The sequence below is a fragment of the Schistocerca nitens genome, chromosome 5 (assembly GCF_023898315.1).
Source record: "Schistocerca nitens isolate TAMUIC-IGC-003100 chromosome 5, iqSchNite1.1, whole genome shotgun sequence".
In the NCBI taxonomy this organism is placed as follows: domain Eukaryota; kingdom Metazoa; phylum Arthropoda; class Insecta; order Orthoptera; family Acrididae; genus Schistocerca; species Schistocerca nitens.
The window spans coordinates 464770351-464790362 of NC_064618.1; the positions used below are offsets into that span (position 1 = coordinate 464770351).

At 45.5% G+C, this 20012-nt stretch overlaps 1 protein-coding gene across 3 annotated transcripts in view; it reads left to right on the forward strand.

Moving 5' to 3' along the window:
• LOC126260886 (putative glycerol kinase 5) overlaps window positions 1–20012 on the forward strand; it is a 351198-nt gene that overhangs the window by 190090 nt on the left and 141096 nt on the right. For all 3 annotated transcript variants that reach the window (XM_049958329.1, XM_049958330.1, XM_049958328.1), the window contains one exon: window positions 10591–10680. In XM_049958329.1, the coding sequence (XP_049814286.1) occupies window positions 10591–10680 (90 nt within the window). The remainder of the gene's footprint in view (window positions 1–10590; window positions 10681–20012) is intronic.

The following is a 20012-nucleotide window of genomic DNA, read 5'->3' on the forward strand; positions in this document are numbered from 1 at the left end:
GATGGAAACCCAGTTCTAAGCAAAGAAGGGAAAGCAGAAATGTGGAGGGAGTATATAGAGGGCCTATACAAGGGCAATGTACTTGAGGACAATATTATGGAAATGGAAGAGGATGTAGATGAAAATGAAATGAGAGATACGATATTGCGTGAAGAGTCTGACAGAGCACTGAAAGATCAGAGTCGAAACAAGGCCCCGGGAGTAGACAACATTCCATTAGAACTACTGACGGCCTTGGGAGAGCCAGTCCTGACAAAACTCTACTATCTGGTGAGCAAGATATATGAGACAGGTGAAATACCCTCAGACTTCAAGAAGAATATAATAATTCCGATCCCAAGGAAAGCAGGTGCTGACAGATGTGAAAATTACCGAACAATCAGTTTAATAAGTCACGGATGCAAAATACTAACGTGTATTCTCTACAGACGAATGGAAAAACTGGTAGAAGCTGACCTCGGGAAAGATCAGTTTGGATTCCGTAGAAATATTGGAACACGTGAGGCAATACTGACCCTACGACTTATCTTAGAAGCTAGATTAAGGATAGGCAAACCTACGTTTCTAACATTTGTAGACTTAGAGAAAGCTTTTGACAATGTTGACTGGAATATTCTCTTTCAAGTTCTGAAGGTGGCAGGGGTAAAATACAGGGAGCGAAAGGCTATTTACAATTTGTACAGAAACCAGATAGCAGTTATAAAGGTCGAGGGACATGAAAGGGAAGCAGTGGTTGGGAAGGGAGTGAGACAGGGTTGTAGCCTATCCCCCCCCCCGATGTTATTCAATCTGTATATTGAGCAAGCAGTAAAGGAAACAAAAGAAAAATTCGGAGTAGGTCTTAAAATCCATGGAGAAGAAATAAAAGCTTTGAGGTTCGCCGATGACATTGTAATTCTGTCAGAGACAGCAAAAGACTTGGAAGAGCGGTTGATCGGAATGGATAGTGTCTTGAAAGGAGGATATAAGATGAACATCAACAAAAGCAAAACGAGGTTAATGGAATGTAGTCGATTTAAGTCGGGTGATGCTGAGGGAATTAGATTAGGAAATGAGACACTTAAAGTAGTAAAGGAGTTTTGCTATTTGGGGAGCAAAATAACTGATGATGGTCGAAGTAGAGAGGATATCAAATGTAGACTGGCATTGGCAAGGAAAGCGTTTCTGAAGAAGAGAAATTTGTTAACATCACACACATCCATGCCCGAGGCAGGATTCGAACCTGTGACCGTAGCGGTTGCCTGGTTTGAGACTGTAGCGCCTAGAACCGCTCGGCCACTCCGGCCGGTTCGCCGTAAAGTTGATGACACATTAGGACATACCGTATATCGCAAACCTGTATCCACATGCCAGAAGCTGCCATCACCCTTCACAGACCATAGGTGTCCTTAAGACTTTAGTGTATAGGGAGCACTGTATATCCGATGAAGGTAATTTGCAAGAAGAGCTTACATACCTCAAGTGCATTTTTAAAGCGAATGGATTTTCTCCGCAACAAATTTGTAGATTGTTCAATGTAAAACCTAGATTTCAGATATTTGATGGGGAAGAAGATACTAATTCCTTCAGATCAAGTGCGTTTTTGCCCTATGTGGGTGCTCTTTCCTCAAAGATAGGCCGTATTCTCGAGAAACATTGTGTTAAGGTGATCTTCCGGCCTCCCACGAAGATTGCAGCTTTACTCGGCTCTGTAAAGGACGATTTATTGCTTCGTAAGGCGGATGTGTATCAGATTCCTTGCGAAAATTGTGAGAAGTCATTCATAGGTCAAACAAAACGCACCGTTCATGAGAGATGTGTGGAACATTGAAGATACACCCGCGTGTCACAGCCAGACAAGTCAGCTGTGGCCGAACATTGTATCCATGAACTACAGTGATGTGAAGATTCTAACATCCACTTCTTCCTATTGGGATTCTGTATTCAAGGAAGCTATAGAGATTAGATTAGCCAGTAATAATTTAATAGAGATAATAGTTTCAATTTGGACAAATGGAATGAGATAATTAAACTGCAAATAAGTGGTTACAGTGCCATCGCCCCCTAACATACATATAAGCGTATCGAACGTCTATTCGCCTTCGCGACAGACGGCGCGTGTGTAAGCGTATCTCTTTGCTGCCGACCAGCGTTTGTGACTCGCAGGCTCCGGCCGTTGTGACCGAGCGGTTCTAGGCGCTTCAGTCCGGGACCGCGCTACTGCTACGGTCACAGCTTCGAATCCTGCCTCGGGCATGAATGTGTGTGATGTCCTTAGGTTAGTTAGGTTTAAGTAGTTCTAAGTTCTAGGGGACTGATGACCTCACATGTTAAGTTCCATAGTGCTCAGAGCCATTTGAACCATTTTTTTGACTCTCAGGCGCGTGCCGCTGCGGTGCAGCGTGTAAGGCCACGCGTGGAAATTTGTCGTCAGTCTTGCGACTCTCTCTGAGAATGGCGGGATGATAAGCGGCCGAAATATCAGTGGAAGAAATTTTACAAGCGCGGCTGCATGCCCGAAATTTAATGGAGACTAAATAACAATTCGAATTTACAACAAAAACAGACGCCGTAAATGAACTTGAAAAAAAAAAAAACCTAACGTTGCTCATGAAGTACCCGATTCCAAAATAAACAACAAATTTTTATTATATGTGCGGCCAAACGTAGTCAACACCATTAGTTTAGACTCATACATTCACAGAAACATAAGTGAGATCATTCAAAGTATTCGTCAATGAAGATTTTTACGTTGATGGATAACTCGGATGGCGAGTTAGAATATCCACTGCGCGAAACAACATAATCATGCACACGGCAATCGGACGCTCACCACAATTTCTTGCAGGTCGAAGCGTAAGTTGAGAACCGCTCGACAAAGGGCGGCCATCAAGTAGATGTGATCTGGGAAAAACGGATGCTATTCACCAGAGCCCCTGTACCCGGTTCTTGACCTGGCAGACAAGAATTCAACCCGCCACCCCAATGGACACAGGTTTCTTGCAAATTCAGATAACGAGAACAAGACAGTTTCCGTGCATCGCGCAGATATACCTTTTCCAACAACTGATTGGGCTGCTAAGTGCTATACCACCTACTGCACTCCCCTGATTTAAGCCCTCGTGAGTTCAACTCGATTTCTAAATTGAAGGAAACACTTCACGGCATTCGATTCAGGACTGTTGCAAATTCGTCGGGCAATAGACCGCGGCGCTCGAACTGTCAACACAACTGGTTCAAATGGTTCAAATGGCTCTGAGCACTATGGGACTCAACTGCTGAGGTCATTAGTCCCCTAGAACTTAGAACTAGTTAAACCTAACTAACCTAAGGACATCACACACATCCATGCCCGAGGCAGGATTCGAACCTGCGACCGTAGCGGTCTTGCGGTTCCAGACTGCAGCGCCTTTAACTGCACGGCCACTTCGGCCGGCGTCAACACAACTGGCACTGCTAAGAGTATTCTACAACTTCCATATCGCTGGCAACGGGTTGTACATAATGCTGGTGACTACTTTGAAGGTCAGTAAAACTTTGAAACACTTATCTATTTTGTACGAGCTGTAAATAAGTAGTTGCCACTATTGAGGTTCCAACCCTCGTACATTATTGAATCGCCCGTCACTTCGAGAGCGCCTCCTGGTCGCGACAGCACTTAAATGCACGCCCCACAGACCAAACCTCTGCAGGCGACAAACGCTCGAGACGTTATTGCGGCCAGAGAGGCTAACAACGAGCGGGAGTTACGAAAACGTATCCGCACGGTACAGTTTATTGTCTTCACTCGAGATCTACAAATCACCAGATACAAGAGTAACTCTGTCAGTGACAGCCTAAAAACATTAGAGTAAAATTCAAGGCCAAAAAATAAATGACTCAAATGGAGTGACATGTTCTGTCCATTCAGTTCCCATTGCCTTCATTTCCTGAACAACGTTTGGTTGTGTTATCATTACGTACAGTTTCTGGTGCTTTCTTCTTCTCTAGCGATCGCCACCTGTACCAAATATTATGCACAACATTTTTCGTTCAGACACTAAAAGTTTGCATCGTCCACTTTTATGGCACTCAAAGCCTCTCTTTCTGTGTAATGACAAAGGAAGTCTTATTGCAATGCATGCCTTGAGATTCAAGGTCAAATTACTGCGATCGCTAAACTTGGTGCTCAGACACTTAAAGCTTTCTAACCAAGTTCGAATCTCTAACATGCAGTGGGACCCCTCTGCACTGCTTCTCCGAATAGCACTATCACTTAGCTTTCACAGAATACATTTTCAGAACGACTGTGGTCGCATTTTGAGCTAGGTCCTTCAAAGTTTCCACCATCTCACATTCGGATATTCCAGGGCTGCTATATCATCAGGTAAGTTCAACATTCTTTCATTCAGATTGTCATCCAGTTAAAAGCTGTCCAAAAAAAAAAAAAAAAAAAAAAAAAAAGGCACTCTAATAACAACTCTCACTGTCAGCAGAATCTGTAAATATAAGGATATCACGCAAGACCAATATGAATTGATTTGACAATGATGGAATCTCTCAGCACGTCTTATATAACTTATATTAGATCGTTAAAATTAACAGCTCAACTTGCTGAAAATTATATTTGCCGAGGCGTTTTGGACGTAACCCATCATCAGAACATCTGTTAAATGGAACATAATTGCCACGAAAGAACAAGCACAATGTATAAATGACATTGAGAGGAAAAATATTTAAAAACATTCACAATTAAGTTTACATGCCTTATAAAATGCATAAATGCATAATATTGTGTTACGTAATTACATCTCAACTAATGGCGTGCTGCCCTTTCAAAAACTACATTCTAAGGGAAAAAAAAAGACGCACTACGAAGGAATTATTCGAATGGAACTGAATGTATAGACAAGCAAATGATTACAATTTCAGAAAAATTGTACGATTTATTCAAGAGAAAGAGCTTCACAACTGGAGCCAAACAATAACTCGTTGGCCCACCTTTGGGTCTTATGCAATCAGCTACTGGGCTTGGCACTGATTGATACAGTTGTTGAATATCCTTCTGAGAGATATTGTACCAAATTTTGTCCAACTGGTGCTTTACCTCGTCAAAATCCCTTGCTGTTTGGAAGGCCCTCCCCATAATGCTCCAAACGTACTCCTTTGGGGAGAAATCCGTCAACCTTGCTGGCAAAGGTAGGGTTTGCCAAACTCGAAGACAGGCACTAGACACTCCCGCCGCGTTGGAGGGGGCGGGGGGTGGGGTGGACGTGGCGGGGGGGGGGAGGGGGGAGCGGAAGAAGGACATTATCTTACTGGAATGTAAGCCCAGCATGGTTTGCCATGAAGGACAACAAAACGGAGCTGACAAGCAACAAAACGGGGAGGAGAACATCGTACAATAAGAAGGGTGCCGCGGATAACAACCAAAAGTGACCTGCTTTGAAGAGAAATGGCGTCACAGACCATCACTTCTAGTTGTCTGGCCGTATGGGAGCAGAATTGTCTTCAGTGATGAGTCCCGCTGCGAACTGAGCCCCGATGTCCAGCAGTGACGTGTCTGGAGACATACGGGACAGCAGTAAGGTACGTAGGAGAGTGGACAGACTCCAAGAAAAAATCACTTGTATGGGAAATAAGGAAAATGGAAACGGCATAGCAATTAACGAAGAATGTCTACAAGAAGAAATCGATATCCACACCATTACTGCACACCGGAGGTCGATTGTGTGTGCACATGTCCTGCTACGAATAAAAAAGATCATATAGGCAAATAAAAAAAATAAATGACCAGGTACGAGTAGCATTTGCGCTCTGAAGGTTTCGTGCAAACTTAATTATGTATACAGACAGTTCATCCATTTCGGGAATCGAGAATCTCGAAGATATTTTCCTGTTATCGACGTTGAAACTGGCAACGTATCGGTCCCAGGATTTCCAGCACTTTCGAGGATGTTTTAATTTCAAGTTTCAAATCGGATAAAAAAAGATAAAACATATTTCTCATGAGATTTAATTACAATTCAACAATTTTCAGCTTCTTTTCCTTTACTTGTATTCTGTAACCCTGCTTCTTCCAAATTTCATGATTCTAGGTTTTAATGAGCGACTTTGCCAGTATTAAAGTCTGTGATATAAATGACTGTATCTTTGACTGCATTGACTTAGCTCACCTTTTTTACAACACCAGAGGACCATAGGCTTTAGTATGTGACATAAATGTCTGCTTGATACGTCAACCCGTTGCTGAGACGGACAGACACCAAAGTGATTCTATGACAGTTCCGTTTTTACCGGTTGAGTAACGGAACCCTAAAAGTAATAGAAACACAGATCACAGGGAAAATCGTAGGTCTGTCAAAACATATAGTGAATTTAGAAGTCGACACTACTATGAACTGTTTACGTGTGGAGAAAAAATGAGGAACTCTATCCTACGGCCACATTGTTGATATCAGCCCTAAAGGATTGAGCAATCAGGTCTTCTGCTACTTTTTCACTATAAAACCAAGGAGACACGTCGCCATATAAAAATGGACGTGCAAGAAGTTTGAATAACACGGGAGGATATCCAGAAATGTATTCCGTTCAAGAAGAAACTCCTAGAGCATCTTAATTTTAAAGAGAAGCCAAAATTTAAAACTTGCAATACCAGGACAAAAGGGAAGAAGGAAGTGCATATGAATCTACTGCAGGGGTTTATTGAGCTAAAGTTACATGGTGACAATTATTGAACTATATAAAAATACGTAAATTAGTTACAAACTACTGCGTGCACACACTTTATTCGACATGTAAACGTCACTACAGGCATTCGGATTTAGGTTATGACATGTTCAATATGCCTGCCATCATTGGCGGTGATGTGGCGCAGACGAATAGCGAAATTCTGCATAACCCGCGGAAGTGTCGGAACTTCGATGTTGTCTATGACGTCCTGAATGGCTGCTTTCAGCTCCGCAATGCTTTTGGGGCTATTGCTGTGCACCTAGTCTTTAATGTAGCCGCTGAAAAGGGAGTCGCATGTATTCACATTCGGAGAACATGGCGGCAAATCGAGGCCTATGCCAGTGGCTTCTGGGTATCCAGAGTCAGAATGTGGTCCCCAAAGTGTTTCTCTAGAACATCAAACACTCTCCTGCTTCGATGGGGTCGAGCTCCGTCTTGTATGAACCACATATTGTCGAAATCAGGGTCACTTTGGATAAGGTGGATGGAATCATCTTCCAAAAACTTGACGTATAGTTCCGTCGTCACCGTGCCATCAAGGAATATCGCACCGATTATTCTGTGACTGGACATTGCACGCCACACAGTGGCCCGTTGAGGGTGAAGAGACTTCTCGATCGCGAAATACGGATTCTCAGGCCCCCAAGTGAGCCACTTTTGGTTATTGACGAACCCATCCAAACGAAAGTGGGCCTCGTCGCTAAACCAAACCATACTGCGCATACTAATTCTCATCATGTCCCACGGCCAACAGTGCAGCTTGAGCGACCTAACGCAAACTATTCAGAACTTACGACGATTTTATTCCATATACACTCCTGGAAATCGAAAAAAGAACACATTGACACCGGTGTGTCAGACCCACCATACTTGCTCCGGACACTGCGAGAGGGCTGTACAAGCAATGATCACACGCACGGCACAGCGGACACACCAGGAACCGCGGTGTTGCCCGTCGAATGGCGCTAGCTGCGCAGCATTTGTGCACCGCCGCCGTCAGTGTCAGCCAGTTTGCCGTGGCATACGGAGCTCCATCGCAGTCTTTAACACTGGTAGCATGCCGCGACAGCGTGGACGTGAACCGTATGTGCAGTTGACGGACTTTGAGCGAGGGCATATAGTGGGCATACGGGAGGCCGGGTGGACGTACCGCCGAATTGCTCAACACGTGGGGCGTGAGGTCTCCACAGTACATCGATGTTGTCGCCAGTGGTCGGCGGAAGGTGCACGTGCCCGTCGACCTGGGACCGGACCGCAGCGACGCACGGATGCACGCCAAGACCGTAGGATCCTACGCAGTGCCGTAGGGGACCGCACCGCCACTTCCCAGCAAATTAGGGACACTGTTGCTCCTGGGGTATCGGCGAGGACCATTCGCAACCGTCTCCATGAAGCTGGGCTACGGTCCCGCACACCGTTAGGCCGTCTTCCGCTCACGCCCCAACATCGTGCAGCCCGCCTCCAGTGGTGTCGCGATAGGCGTGAATGGAGGGACGAATGGAGACGTGTCGTCTTCAGCGATGAGAGTCGCTTCTGCCTTGGTGCCAATGATGGTCGTATGCGTGTTTGGCGCCGTGCAGGTGAGCGCCACAATCAGGACTGCATACGACCGAGGCACACAGGGCCAACACCCGGCATCATGGTGTGGGGAGCAATCTCCTACACTGGCCGTACACCACTGGTGATCGTCGAGGGGACACTGAATAGTGCACGGTACATCCAAACCGTCATCGAACCCATCGTTCTACCATTCCTAGACCGGCAAGGGAACTTGCTGTTCCAACAGGACAATGCACGTCCGCATGTATCCCGTGCCACCCAACGTGCTCTAGAAGGTGTAAGTCAACTACCCTGGCCAGCAAGATCTCCGGATCTGTCCCCCATTGAGCATGTTTGGGACTGGATGAAGCGTCGTCTCACGCGGTCTGCACGTCCAGCACGAACGCTGGTCCAACTGAGGCGCCAGGTGGAAATGGCATGGCAAGCCGTTCCACAGGACTACATCCAGCATCTCTACGATCGTCTCCATGGGAGAATTGCAGCCTGCATTGCTGCGAAAGGTGGATATACACTGTACTAGTGCCGACATTGTGCATGCTCTGTTGCCTGTGTCTATGTGCCTGTGGTTCTGTCAGTGTGATCATGTGATGTATCTGACCCCAGGAATGTGTCAATAAAGTTTCCCCTTCCTGGGACAATGAATTCACGGTGTTCTTATTTCAATTTCCAGGAGTGTAGTTCAATAATTGTCACTTTGTTAAGTCCAGGCGCAAAGAAAAGGAAAAATACAGCTACAATACCGTGGTCCTTAGATGGCCAATAGGACAAAACTTACTGTTATACACGCATAGGACGCTAGAGGGCCAAGCGAACGACGCCTGTCTGTTTTCAGGCTCCACGTTTCTTTCATACTTCAATGTGCGTTTTCTTTCGACGAAGATTCTCCTGTGCTCAGTTTCTTGACCTCTTGCCACACTTCCCCCTTGAGTATTGAGTTGATGTTTGTCTGCCTTGCACATCTGTTGTGAGGCTGTTATGCCAGCAACCTTCATTTCTTTTCTGACTCCGGTGATCCGCTTCATGTTCTTAATGCTTTCCGTGTACTCCAGTATCTGTTTGGTTTGTCGGATATCCAGAATTCTCTTGACATGCCCGTTAAATTAAATTATTGTTATTATTTTTAGTGGCGGTGGTGGTAGTGGTAGTAGTAGTAGTAATAGTAATTGTATAGTGCGGACACTTCTTCGTAGCAGTTTTAGGCGAGGCTGTTTTTGAACGAAGGCTCTGTATGATACCGCCCGATGTCGGGCCTGTACTCTTTCGTTCACGACACAGCCGACATCAGCATGGGATTGCGCGGTAGCCGTTGTTGAGCGCTTTGTGTTCTCCGCTTTACTCAGTGTCTGCGTGTTGCTCGTTGCTTTATTTTCTCATTTTGAAGTATGTTCAGAGACTAAACCTGGTCGATTACGGGGTTCGAGAACGACTCGGTCGACACCAAAAAAGACCGCTGATCCCTAAGGTGACGTATCAGTCCTGTTACCGCAAGAGCACAAATCACGGGTGTAGATTATCAGTACTGCGAGAGGAAGGCAGGCCTTGTTCCCATCGGAACGTTTCTCTCCTCCAAACGGTCCAAGTTCTCGTTCATTTACACTCACGTTAAAATGTCCGCACCATAGCAGCAGCAGGAGCAGCAGTACATAGCGTTATCACGTTACTGTCTACTTCATTAAAGCAGCGTGTGCACTACGATCCGCAGTGCATTTGATAATGTGGATGAAATCATCTTCCAAAAGCCGGCCGGAGTGGCCGAGCGGTTCTAGGCGCTTCAGTCTGGAACCGCGCGACTGCTACGGTCGCAAGTTCGAATCCCGCCTCGGGCATGGATGTGTGTGATGTCCTTAGGTTAGTTAGGTTTAAGTAGTTCTAAGTTCTAGTGGACTGATGACCTCAGATGTTAAGTCTCATAGTGCTCACAGCCATTTGAACTATCTTCCAAAAACTTCACGTACCGTTCCGTAGTCACCGCGCCATCAAGGAATATCGCACCGATTATTCTGTGACTGGACTTTGCACACCACACAGTCACCCGTTGAGGGTGAAGAGACTTCTCGATCGCGAAATGCGGCTTCCAAGTCCCCCAAATGAGCCACTTTTGGTACTGAACTTTTGATGTTATTCGAAGTTTTATTTTCGCTACGAAGAAATGTGAATCATTCATTTGCGCTCCATAACTGTGATTTTGATAAAACAATGTAGATTTTATATGCTCCACTAGAAGGAAGCTGCTTTTTGCACAAATGAATTTGATTAGCTTTGAATGTTTTTGCAGAAGAAATCTATAGGCTGAACTGTGCTGTACCGTGCTGTGTGTCAGCTTGTCATTGTTCTGCGCAGGCGATGCGGTTCGGCGCCCGCCTGCTGTACACGGTGAGCCGGAGCAGGCGCTACCTGGCCGCCAGCGTGCTGCGGCTCATGAACACGCAGGTGAGTGGCTCGCCAAATCGCGCCATGTGCTGCTGCGAGGGCCGTCTCTACTGTTCACTTCCCACAGATACGTAAGCCTGACTGTACAGGATGGCACACGGAAAACCAGTCCCGAGTACAGACTCCTCACCAATTACGCTAGATAAACATGTAATAATTAGATAATAAATAGATAACAAATAAGCTAATGCAAAGATCTATATTTACTGAATTGATCATATCTTTCAAATTACAATACCTTAGATGCTGAAAATAATCTTGTATTTCAATACACTTTTGCTCCCACCCTAACATCTTAATATACACTCATCAGCCAGAACATTATGACCACCAACCTATTATCGATATAAACCTGTCCAGGCGATAGCAGCTTCACCTGGCGAGAAATGACTGCATGCTGTCCGTATGTAGAATGGGGAAGGCGCACGACTACAGATATCGAACGTCATACACTGAGCCGACTGGTAAAGCAGGACAGACGGCGAACTGTGGCGGAACTAACATCAGACTTAAATGATCGGCAGAGTACAAGTATGTCTGAACACACAGTGCACCTAACACTCCCAACCAGCGGCAGTTGCTATGCAAGAGCACAGGAGCACGTGAACACCCTAAGTTTTGACACCTTGCATATTAATTCGTTACTTTTCTTTGAATGCTGTTACACGTAACATAGATACGATAATCTGAACTATACGTCACTAAATGTACCGCACTATGCTCCGTGAAAGCCAGCATCATGACCGCGAGTCCATCTTCAGTTGTGCATGTTTTAAGGAGCTTTGCCGCATGCGCAACTGGCTTGACGTGCTTGCGTTACGGATGAAATTCTACGGATTTGATGTACAATGTGCACGGTTCAAGGCGTGCACAGCTAGTCCCTATTACTCAACTAAAAGTTCACGACAATGCCACCAGGTGGTAGCACCCTGCAGCAGGCATGAATCCCGCTAGGCGATAGCATATTCCTGAGAAATGCCAGTTCGCCTAATATATAGTATAGTTAGATCGGACAGCAGTATATGTTACACTTATAGCAAAACCAATCTTTTGGGTTTCTGAATGAGTTATAGTATACTAAGTTTTGAATTTATCATACAGTCACCCATTTGAGGCGCTGAGAAGAATATGGGAATATAGCACATCATCGTCGATTCTGAGACTAGCATTTATTCATGCTTCGGACATCGATTGAACTTACGGTGAGTCAGATTTATCTATTCTGTAGGCCCACATTGTATACACGAGTATGAACAATAACGAAAAGCTGTGTCACTTTCTTTGATATTCACTTAAATATGGGATCGATGACAGTTTTTTTTTTCAAAAAAAAAATCTTTATTTTCAAAAGCTTATTAATTATACAATCTTAGCCCACTGCCTTATGTGATTAGTGGGCCGAAAATACTGATACATTTTTATACAGATTGCAGCTATTCTGATTTAGTAACTAGTTAGTGGCAAACTATATGGAAAATGCAATGGGCAAATTTGTGTTAATTAAGTACTAATTTGTAACCTAACTAACTATAGACTAGTCACTAAAGCCTGCAGCGTTACAAATGTGTCAGCTGAAAATATAAACCTACTATAGGGCCTTGCTCATTGAGCTAACCCCAATGAGCGTGCCCCTGACACTGGGCAGGCCAAGATGTTAGTCGCTGCAGGTTCCTACGAGTAGTATCTAAAAACTAGGTCCTACAACTAAACTTATCCTAAGGTCAAATCCGGTGCGTTGTCTAGATCGGTGAAATTGCACCCCACTCCCCCTAATCCCGTGGCGCGGCGGATTCTAGACTGAAGAAGTCGGCCTTTCCGCGCCCAGGCGGTTTGGGAATAGCGTACTAGACTTCATCGGTATTCGATTAGGTCTCTAATGGGTACTAATTTAGTTCTCTCAGGTAGTCCTTTAAGACCTTCTGTGATACCGCGTTAGCTAGTTTGTTAATAGTCTGAAAGGTGTCATGTTGTCTAAGCAGTCTATACGTGTCATTGTGCGGTAGTTGGTCACGTAACACTGAGGCCACATCATTGAAAAGGGGGCACTCGTAGACTACATGGTCAGGAGTTCCCTCCGGAACACCACAGTCACACGCGGGTGTCGCCCTTTTCCCGAATCGACATAAGTATGTCGAATAGGGTCCATGTCCAGTGAGAAAGTGACTTAGTCCCCAGGTTGGTTCAAAATATGACATTCCCATTCTTTCCTTGACACCTGGTAAGAACTCAAAAGTTCTGCGCCCTGTTTCTTCACCTTCCCATGAATGTTGCCATAGCTGATCCCCTCTTAGCCTAATCTCGACTTTGCTCTCAATCCTGCTTCGTAGAATTTCCTCTATTTTCTCCAAATTCCCCTTTTTTGCCCAGTACCAAGCGGCCTGCTCCCGAATGTTGATATCTAAGGGGCAGAGTCCCATTATGACTAACAGGGCTCCCCCCGGTGTAGTCCTGTATGCCCCCACTGATCTCATAATCATGTTTCTCTGCACTCTTCTCACTGTCATGGCGGGCACCACCCTCGTGAGCCTGTGTGCCCAGATTCCCGAGCCGTAACCCACTATGGAGGTGAGTATGCTATTGTGATAAAGTTTGATGAGGTGTGGTGGGAGATGGAAGCGTTTGTGTCCAATGGAGATGAGGTTGTTGAGTACTTGTAAAGCTCTTTGAGTTATGGTTTCAATGTGCCTGCCAAATGACCACCTTTCATCAATGATGACGCCGAGATAGCGAGTCTCACGTCGCCTGGTGAGCCCTCTATCCTGACAGTTGAATTACGAACTAGTTGTCCCTTTAGAAGGAGGTATGTGGACTTAGCTGGTGAAACCTTCATCTTAGTGTTTCGGCACCAAAGTTGTAGTATTTCTATTGCTCGTTCTATCTTTGGCTCTATGTCTTCTCGGCTACGGCCGCCAACCAGTAGGAGGAGGTCATCGGCGTAGGCTATCACCTCTAGCACTTCGTCACTTTGCTGTAATTTATCTAGTAAGGGTTCCATGTGGATGTCCCAAAACAGGGGACCTAGTACGGAGCCCTGGGGACATCCCTTAGTGATTGTTTTTCTTACCCTTGTGCCAGGGGATGATAGCCAGACCTCCCGATCCTCGCAATAGCTCCTCAGACACCCATATAGCGGCCCTGGACACTCCTTCTCCCGTAAACAGGAGAAGAGCGAAGGCCGCCACAGGTTGTCGAAGGCGCCACTTATGTCCACCATGATGCCGACGACGTACTTGTACGGGGTAGAGCCACAGACCTCGGCCGCCAGGGCGATTGCATCAGATGCCGATCGCCCAGGCCTAAAGCCGAACTGCCTACTGCTCATCCCGCACAGCACTCGGTGCGCAGCCAGTCTGTCAGCCAGGAGTCTCTCCAGAACCTTCCCAAGCAGATCAAGCAGGCAGATTGGTCGGTAGGATTTTGTTTCTGCTGGGTCTTTGTCAGCTCCTTTCTTAATGATTACTATATTTGCCCTCTTCCAAATTCGAGGGAACTTTTGCTGCCTGAGACATTCATTGTATAGGTGAGTTAGAGGGGCGACTATCTGGGGGGCCAGGAATTGCACCACCTCCGCCACAATGCCGTCTGGCCCGGGAGCTTTCCCTCTCTTCAGGGATTTTATATGGGCAGCTACCTCCTCTTCAGAGAATGGGTAGACTGCCGTATCATTTCCATATACATTGTTGTTGTTGTTCTCTCGCAGCTGCCGTTGTTCGTTTCTCTCTCCATCCGCTGTGTCGTCAGGCAGCAGGGACTGGAGAAGGACCTCAGCAGTTTCCTGCCAAGACTCCGTCATCCCATCCCCACGCCTGACGGTTGAGAGCTCCATCGATCGATGACAGTTTGCTTCAGATCCTTATGGTTCAACAAGTATTAGGGATCTTGTACATTTGTACAAGGAGCACGAAAACTCCCACTTACACAAAAACGCGAAACGAAGAGTAGCGAAGGGTCACACATTACTTTGTTCTTGCCCTAAACTGTATTTAAATATGTACAAAACAACAAAATCACACAAAAACAATTCTTTCTTTTGTCAAATAAGTAATGCATATTGTTATTATTGCTACTTTATTATTATTATTATTATTATTATTATTAGTAGTAGTAGTAGTAGTAGTAGTATTGGCACTGGCTGTGGTTGTAAAAATTTGTTCACAAGCATAACTGCTACACAGCAGGTGCTATTAATTTCCCACTCTGAAATTACCTGAATCTAAAAATTGGTGAACACCCAGAATGCCGTGACTGCTCCTTACGATGGTCTCCGCAGCCGACGACCCTTCCATGTGTCAGTGTTAATACCACGACAGCGGACACTACGGCTGAAATGGGATCGTGACCATCGGCACTGGAAGTTGGCGCAGTGGCACAGCGTCGCATGGTCTGATGAATCCCGATACCTTCTTCATCATGCCGATGGGAGGGCGCGCATCCGTCGTCTTCCAGGGGAACAGCTCCTTGAAAGCTGTACTGCTGGACGGAGACAAGTTGGCGGCGATCCATTATGCTCTGGGAAACATTCATGTGGCCATCATGGGTCTAGTGGAGTTCGTGCAAGGTACCATGATGGGCAAGGGTATCGCACACTTGTTGCAGACCACCAAAGACCTCTTCATGACGATCGTATTTTCTGACATCGGTGGCATTTTTCGGCAGCCAGCCGGTGTGGCCGTGCGGTTCTAGGGCTTCAGTCCGGAACCGCGTGACCGCTACGGTCGCAGGTTCGAATCCTGCCTCGGGCATGGATGTGTGTGATGTCCTTACGTTAGTTAGGTTTAAGTAGTTCTAAGTTCTAGGGGACTGATGACCACAGATGTTAAGTTCCACAGTGCTCAGAGCCATTTGAACCTTTATTTTTTCGGCAAAATAATGCGCCAAGTCACTGGGCTAGGAGTGTGACGGAGTGGTCTGAAGAAAACAGTGGCGAGTTTCAAGTGTTGTACTGGGCCCCCGAGCTCGCCAGATCTTAATCCGATCGAACACATATGGGATGTGGTTGAATGTACCGTCAGAGCTCATAGCCCTCGTCTACGGAATTTACGAGAATTAGGTGAGTTGTGTGTGCAGATGCGGCGCTGACTCCATCCAGCGACTTAACAAGGCCTCGTTGCTTCCATGCCACTACGCGTCGCCACTCTTATCCGCGCCGAAAGTGGACATACTGGCTATTAGGTAGGTGATCATAATGTTCTGCCTGATCAGTGTACACTCCTTTGCTGACAGTCCTTTCTTCTGAGAATCTTTCATGAATTCGTGAGATTGACGCGTGTGAAATGTATCGTGTCGCCCCATCCAATTCACCGAGCGAGATGGCGCAGTGGTTAGCACTCTGGACTCGTATTCACGAGAACGACGGTTCAAACCCGCGGCTGGCCATCCTGGTTTACGTTTTCCGTGATTTCGCTACATCGTTTCACGCAAATGCTGGGATGGCTCCTTTGAAAGGAGACGGTTGACTACCTTCTACACCCTTCCCTTATCAGATGGGACCGATGACGTCGCTGTTTGGTCCCCTCCCCCAAATCAATCAACCAATCATCCTGTTGAAAGACAGCATAAGTACGTTCATGGGGGTCAACTGTGCGTAAAATTTCTGGAACATTCACATATACACACTAATGTTTCGTGGTGCTTAAAAAAATATGGGTCCCACAATCCAACTTGCTGACACGGCACAACACACTCCAGTTTTTTCATCGTGAAGAAGTCGCTCATTAATTGCGTATGGGTTGTTTTTTGATCAGTATCTGATGTTCTGGGAATTCACATGTACTGACAGATAGAACCAGGCTTCATCAACCGTGAAATACAACAGCGGATCCATCGTTGCATTCTCAGTTGTTTGATATAGCCACGTACGATAATTCACACGTTTTGCGTTATCATCCTCCTTCAGTTCTTGGTCACACGTCATTTTACAGGGTTTCATCCGTATATAGTCTAAAACAGGGGTTCTCAAACTTTTCCTCCGACGGAGCACTTTGAGAAACGTGATAATTTGATGGAACATCTTGTCTTTTTTGGAAGTTAATAAAATTTAAGAAATGAGAAAAACGTTTTTATTCAGTGATTACTTCATCTGTAGAGTATAACTAAGTACACAGATATCGCAAAAATATTTTAAAAAGTAATTAGTGCTGGCAACATGTCGGGGAAAAAGAACGCTAAGTTTTTAACACTTTTTCGCTGAGCACTTAATCGCTTCCCACGGAGCGCAGTGTGGGAAACCCTGCTGGACAAAACGTTGACAAGACCTACGTGAAACGTTCACTTGTTGCTACAGTTTACGTGTCGACTTCTTTGGACTGAGGATCATTCGCGCTTGAATATCCGCGATTACGGCAGGTGTACGAACGCAGCCCCCCCCCCCCCCGCCCCCCGATTCTTTTTTGCATATGCTGCTGTCCCTGTAGTACGCCACTTTATCACAAAATACTGTGTTGTTCTCTGCTGTTATGGAAACTTCTACGCAAAAATGCCGTGCTTTTCGTTAAATGAACCGATAGACACGTACGCCTCCACTATTACCATTGTTTCTTGAACAGGATACATCTCGCTGAGGTATTTACTTCACACGTCTGAACCGAGTCGCAACGTCCTTCGTACTGACAAAGTGTTGCCAACTCACTTTCGACCATGTCCCTACACGACATGTGAAAAGTTCCTATATTTACCTCGGAAGGCCCTATGGGCGTCTAAAAATTCTAGACTGACGAAAAAAAGAGCTATTGGATAGTAACATTTCCTCTTTATTAACAATTTTGTGCACTGAACGGTCACTGTTTTCAAACAAAATACTTGTGCATTTTGTTTTACGAATTTTCATATTATGGGGTATTTTATAGTCGACAGAACTGTCTTTTATGAGCTCAGCTATGTGATCTATTGTTGACAAGGATATTGGGTGCCCACGAAGTGCTGTCACCTGCCTTATTTCAGCATCTTCGGTGTCATCAAGCTAAAGACTTTCGGTGCTTGTGGTAGGTTGATGTACCCATGATGAAAGCACTGATTGTTTATTAAATTGTGACACTCGAGTTTTGTGAGAATCACGATTTGCATGTTTCAAAAGTTCGCTTCTTCCTGCAGATAAACTAATGTCATACGCTCTGCAACGAGCACGATAACTGTCCTTGGGACCTGCAGTTAAACACCCTTTAAACCGTTCTTCCTCTTGCCACGCTTCCCTAAATGTCTGTTTTCGGCTTTGGCTGTCACTGTTTTGTAACTTTCTTTTTCGATGCTGAAGCCATAGTAAAAAGAATACAAATACTACACACCGAGCGAGGTAGCGCAGTGGTTAGCACACTGGACTCGCATTCGGAAAGACGACGGTTCAATCCCGCGTCCGGCCATCCCGATTTAGGTTTTCCGTGATTTCCCTAAATCGCTCCAGGCAAATTCTGGGATGGTTCCTTTGAAAGGGCACGGCCGACTTCCTTCCCCATCCTTCCCTAATCCTATGAGACCGATAACCTCGCTGTTTGGTCTCTTCTCCCTAACAACCAACCAACCAAATACTACAGTTACACACCTCAAAAAAGAAATTGTAGAAGATTATGGTAAGGCTAAAGGAACTGATCTACACGAGTTTTTTTATTTTCAACATGTGAACACGGAACACATTGCCGCATGGAAGTTAAGAATGTAACTGTGGACGTTACAGTAGACCCTCTAAAAGTTGGCTGATGGTCCCCGATTTCGGTCGTCTTATGTCGGCGTCACTCGGAGCACTTCGCATTGATTGTCTTCTACTCACGATTATTGCTAGCGCCAGGGTTTCCTCAACAGTGGTCATTTTTCTTCTGATCATTGCGTTACATTCTTCCTGCAGATAAACTAATGTCATACGCTCTGCAACGAGCACGATAACTGTCCTTGGGACCTGCAGTTAAACACCCTTTAAACCGTTCTTCCTCTTGCCACGCTTCCCTAAATGTCTGTTTTCGGCTTTGGCTGTCACTGTTTTGTAACTTTCTTTTTCGATGCTGAAGCCATAGTAAAAAGAATACAAATACTACACACCGAGCGAGGTAGCGCAGTGGTTAGCACACTGGACTCGCATTCGGAAAGACGACGGTTCAATCCCGCGTCCGGCCATCCCGATTTAGGTTTTCCGTGATTTCCCTAAATCGCTCCAGGCAAATTCTGGGATGGTTCCTTTGAAAGGGCACGGCCGACTTCCTTCCCCATCCTTCCCTAATCCTATGAGACCGATAACCTCGCTGTTTGGTCTCTTCTCCCTAACAACCAACCAACCAAATACTACAGTTACACACCTCAAAAAAGAAATTGTAGATTATGGTAAGGCTAAAGGAACTGATCTACACGAGTTTTTTTATTTTCAACATGTGAACACGGAACACATTGCCGCATGGAAGTTAAGAATGTAACTGTGGACGTTACAGTAGACCCTCTAAAAGTTGGCTGATGGTCCCCGATTTCGGTCGTCTTATGTCGGCGTCACTCGGAGCACTTCGCATTGATTGTCTTCTACTCACGATTATTGCTAGCGCCAGGGTTTCCTCAACAGTGGTCATTTTTCTTCTGATCATTGCGTTGTATTGTAACAACTTTAATTTATGTTCTTTGTTACAAGTAAGTACCGCATTTGAAAATGATTGTCTCTTAACGCGCATTACCAAATCTGTGTTACTTCCGTGAGAAATTTGGAGCCAGCAGCTCATCGGCACGAATAGCGCTAAGCAACAAACACTTTGGTTCAAAAATGGTTCAAATGGCTCTGAGCACTATGGGACTCAACATCTGTGGTCATAAGCCCCTAGAACTTAGAACTACTTAAACCTAACTAACCTAAGTACATCACCCACATCCATGCCCAAGGCAGGATTCGAACCTGCGACCGTAGCAGTCGCGCGGTTCCTGACTGAGCGCCTAGAACTGCTAGACCACCGCGGCCGGCTAAACACTTTAGTATCTCCTCTGTCACGTACCCTCTCCAGAGAGTGACTGAAATACTTTTCTTCTGCACTTCGTCTCGTCCCTGAGGCAGGCCCTTATAGACCAACTTACCTTACGCAGTGGTGGTAGACGAGTGTAATGTTTAAAACTGATACAGTTTTGCATTTTTTTTCTTTTTTAATTTCTTATTTTGTAATTGAATGGTTCATTTCAGAAACCAGTCAAGCGCCAAAGCCAGAAAAAATGAGTTAATGGCGCCATATTTGTCTTTGAGGGTAATTGCACATTTCAATGCAGAAAGCAGTCAAATATCTTCCAACTGTTGTTGTCTGGCATGACGTTTAATTTCGCGTTTACATCAGAAACCAAACAACTCAGTTTGTCTGGTTTCTGCAGTAAACTGTGGGGAC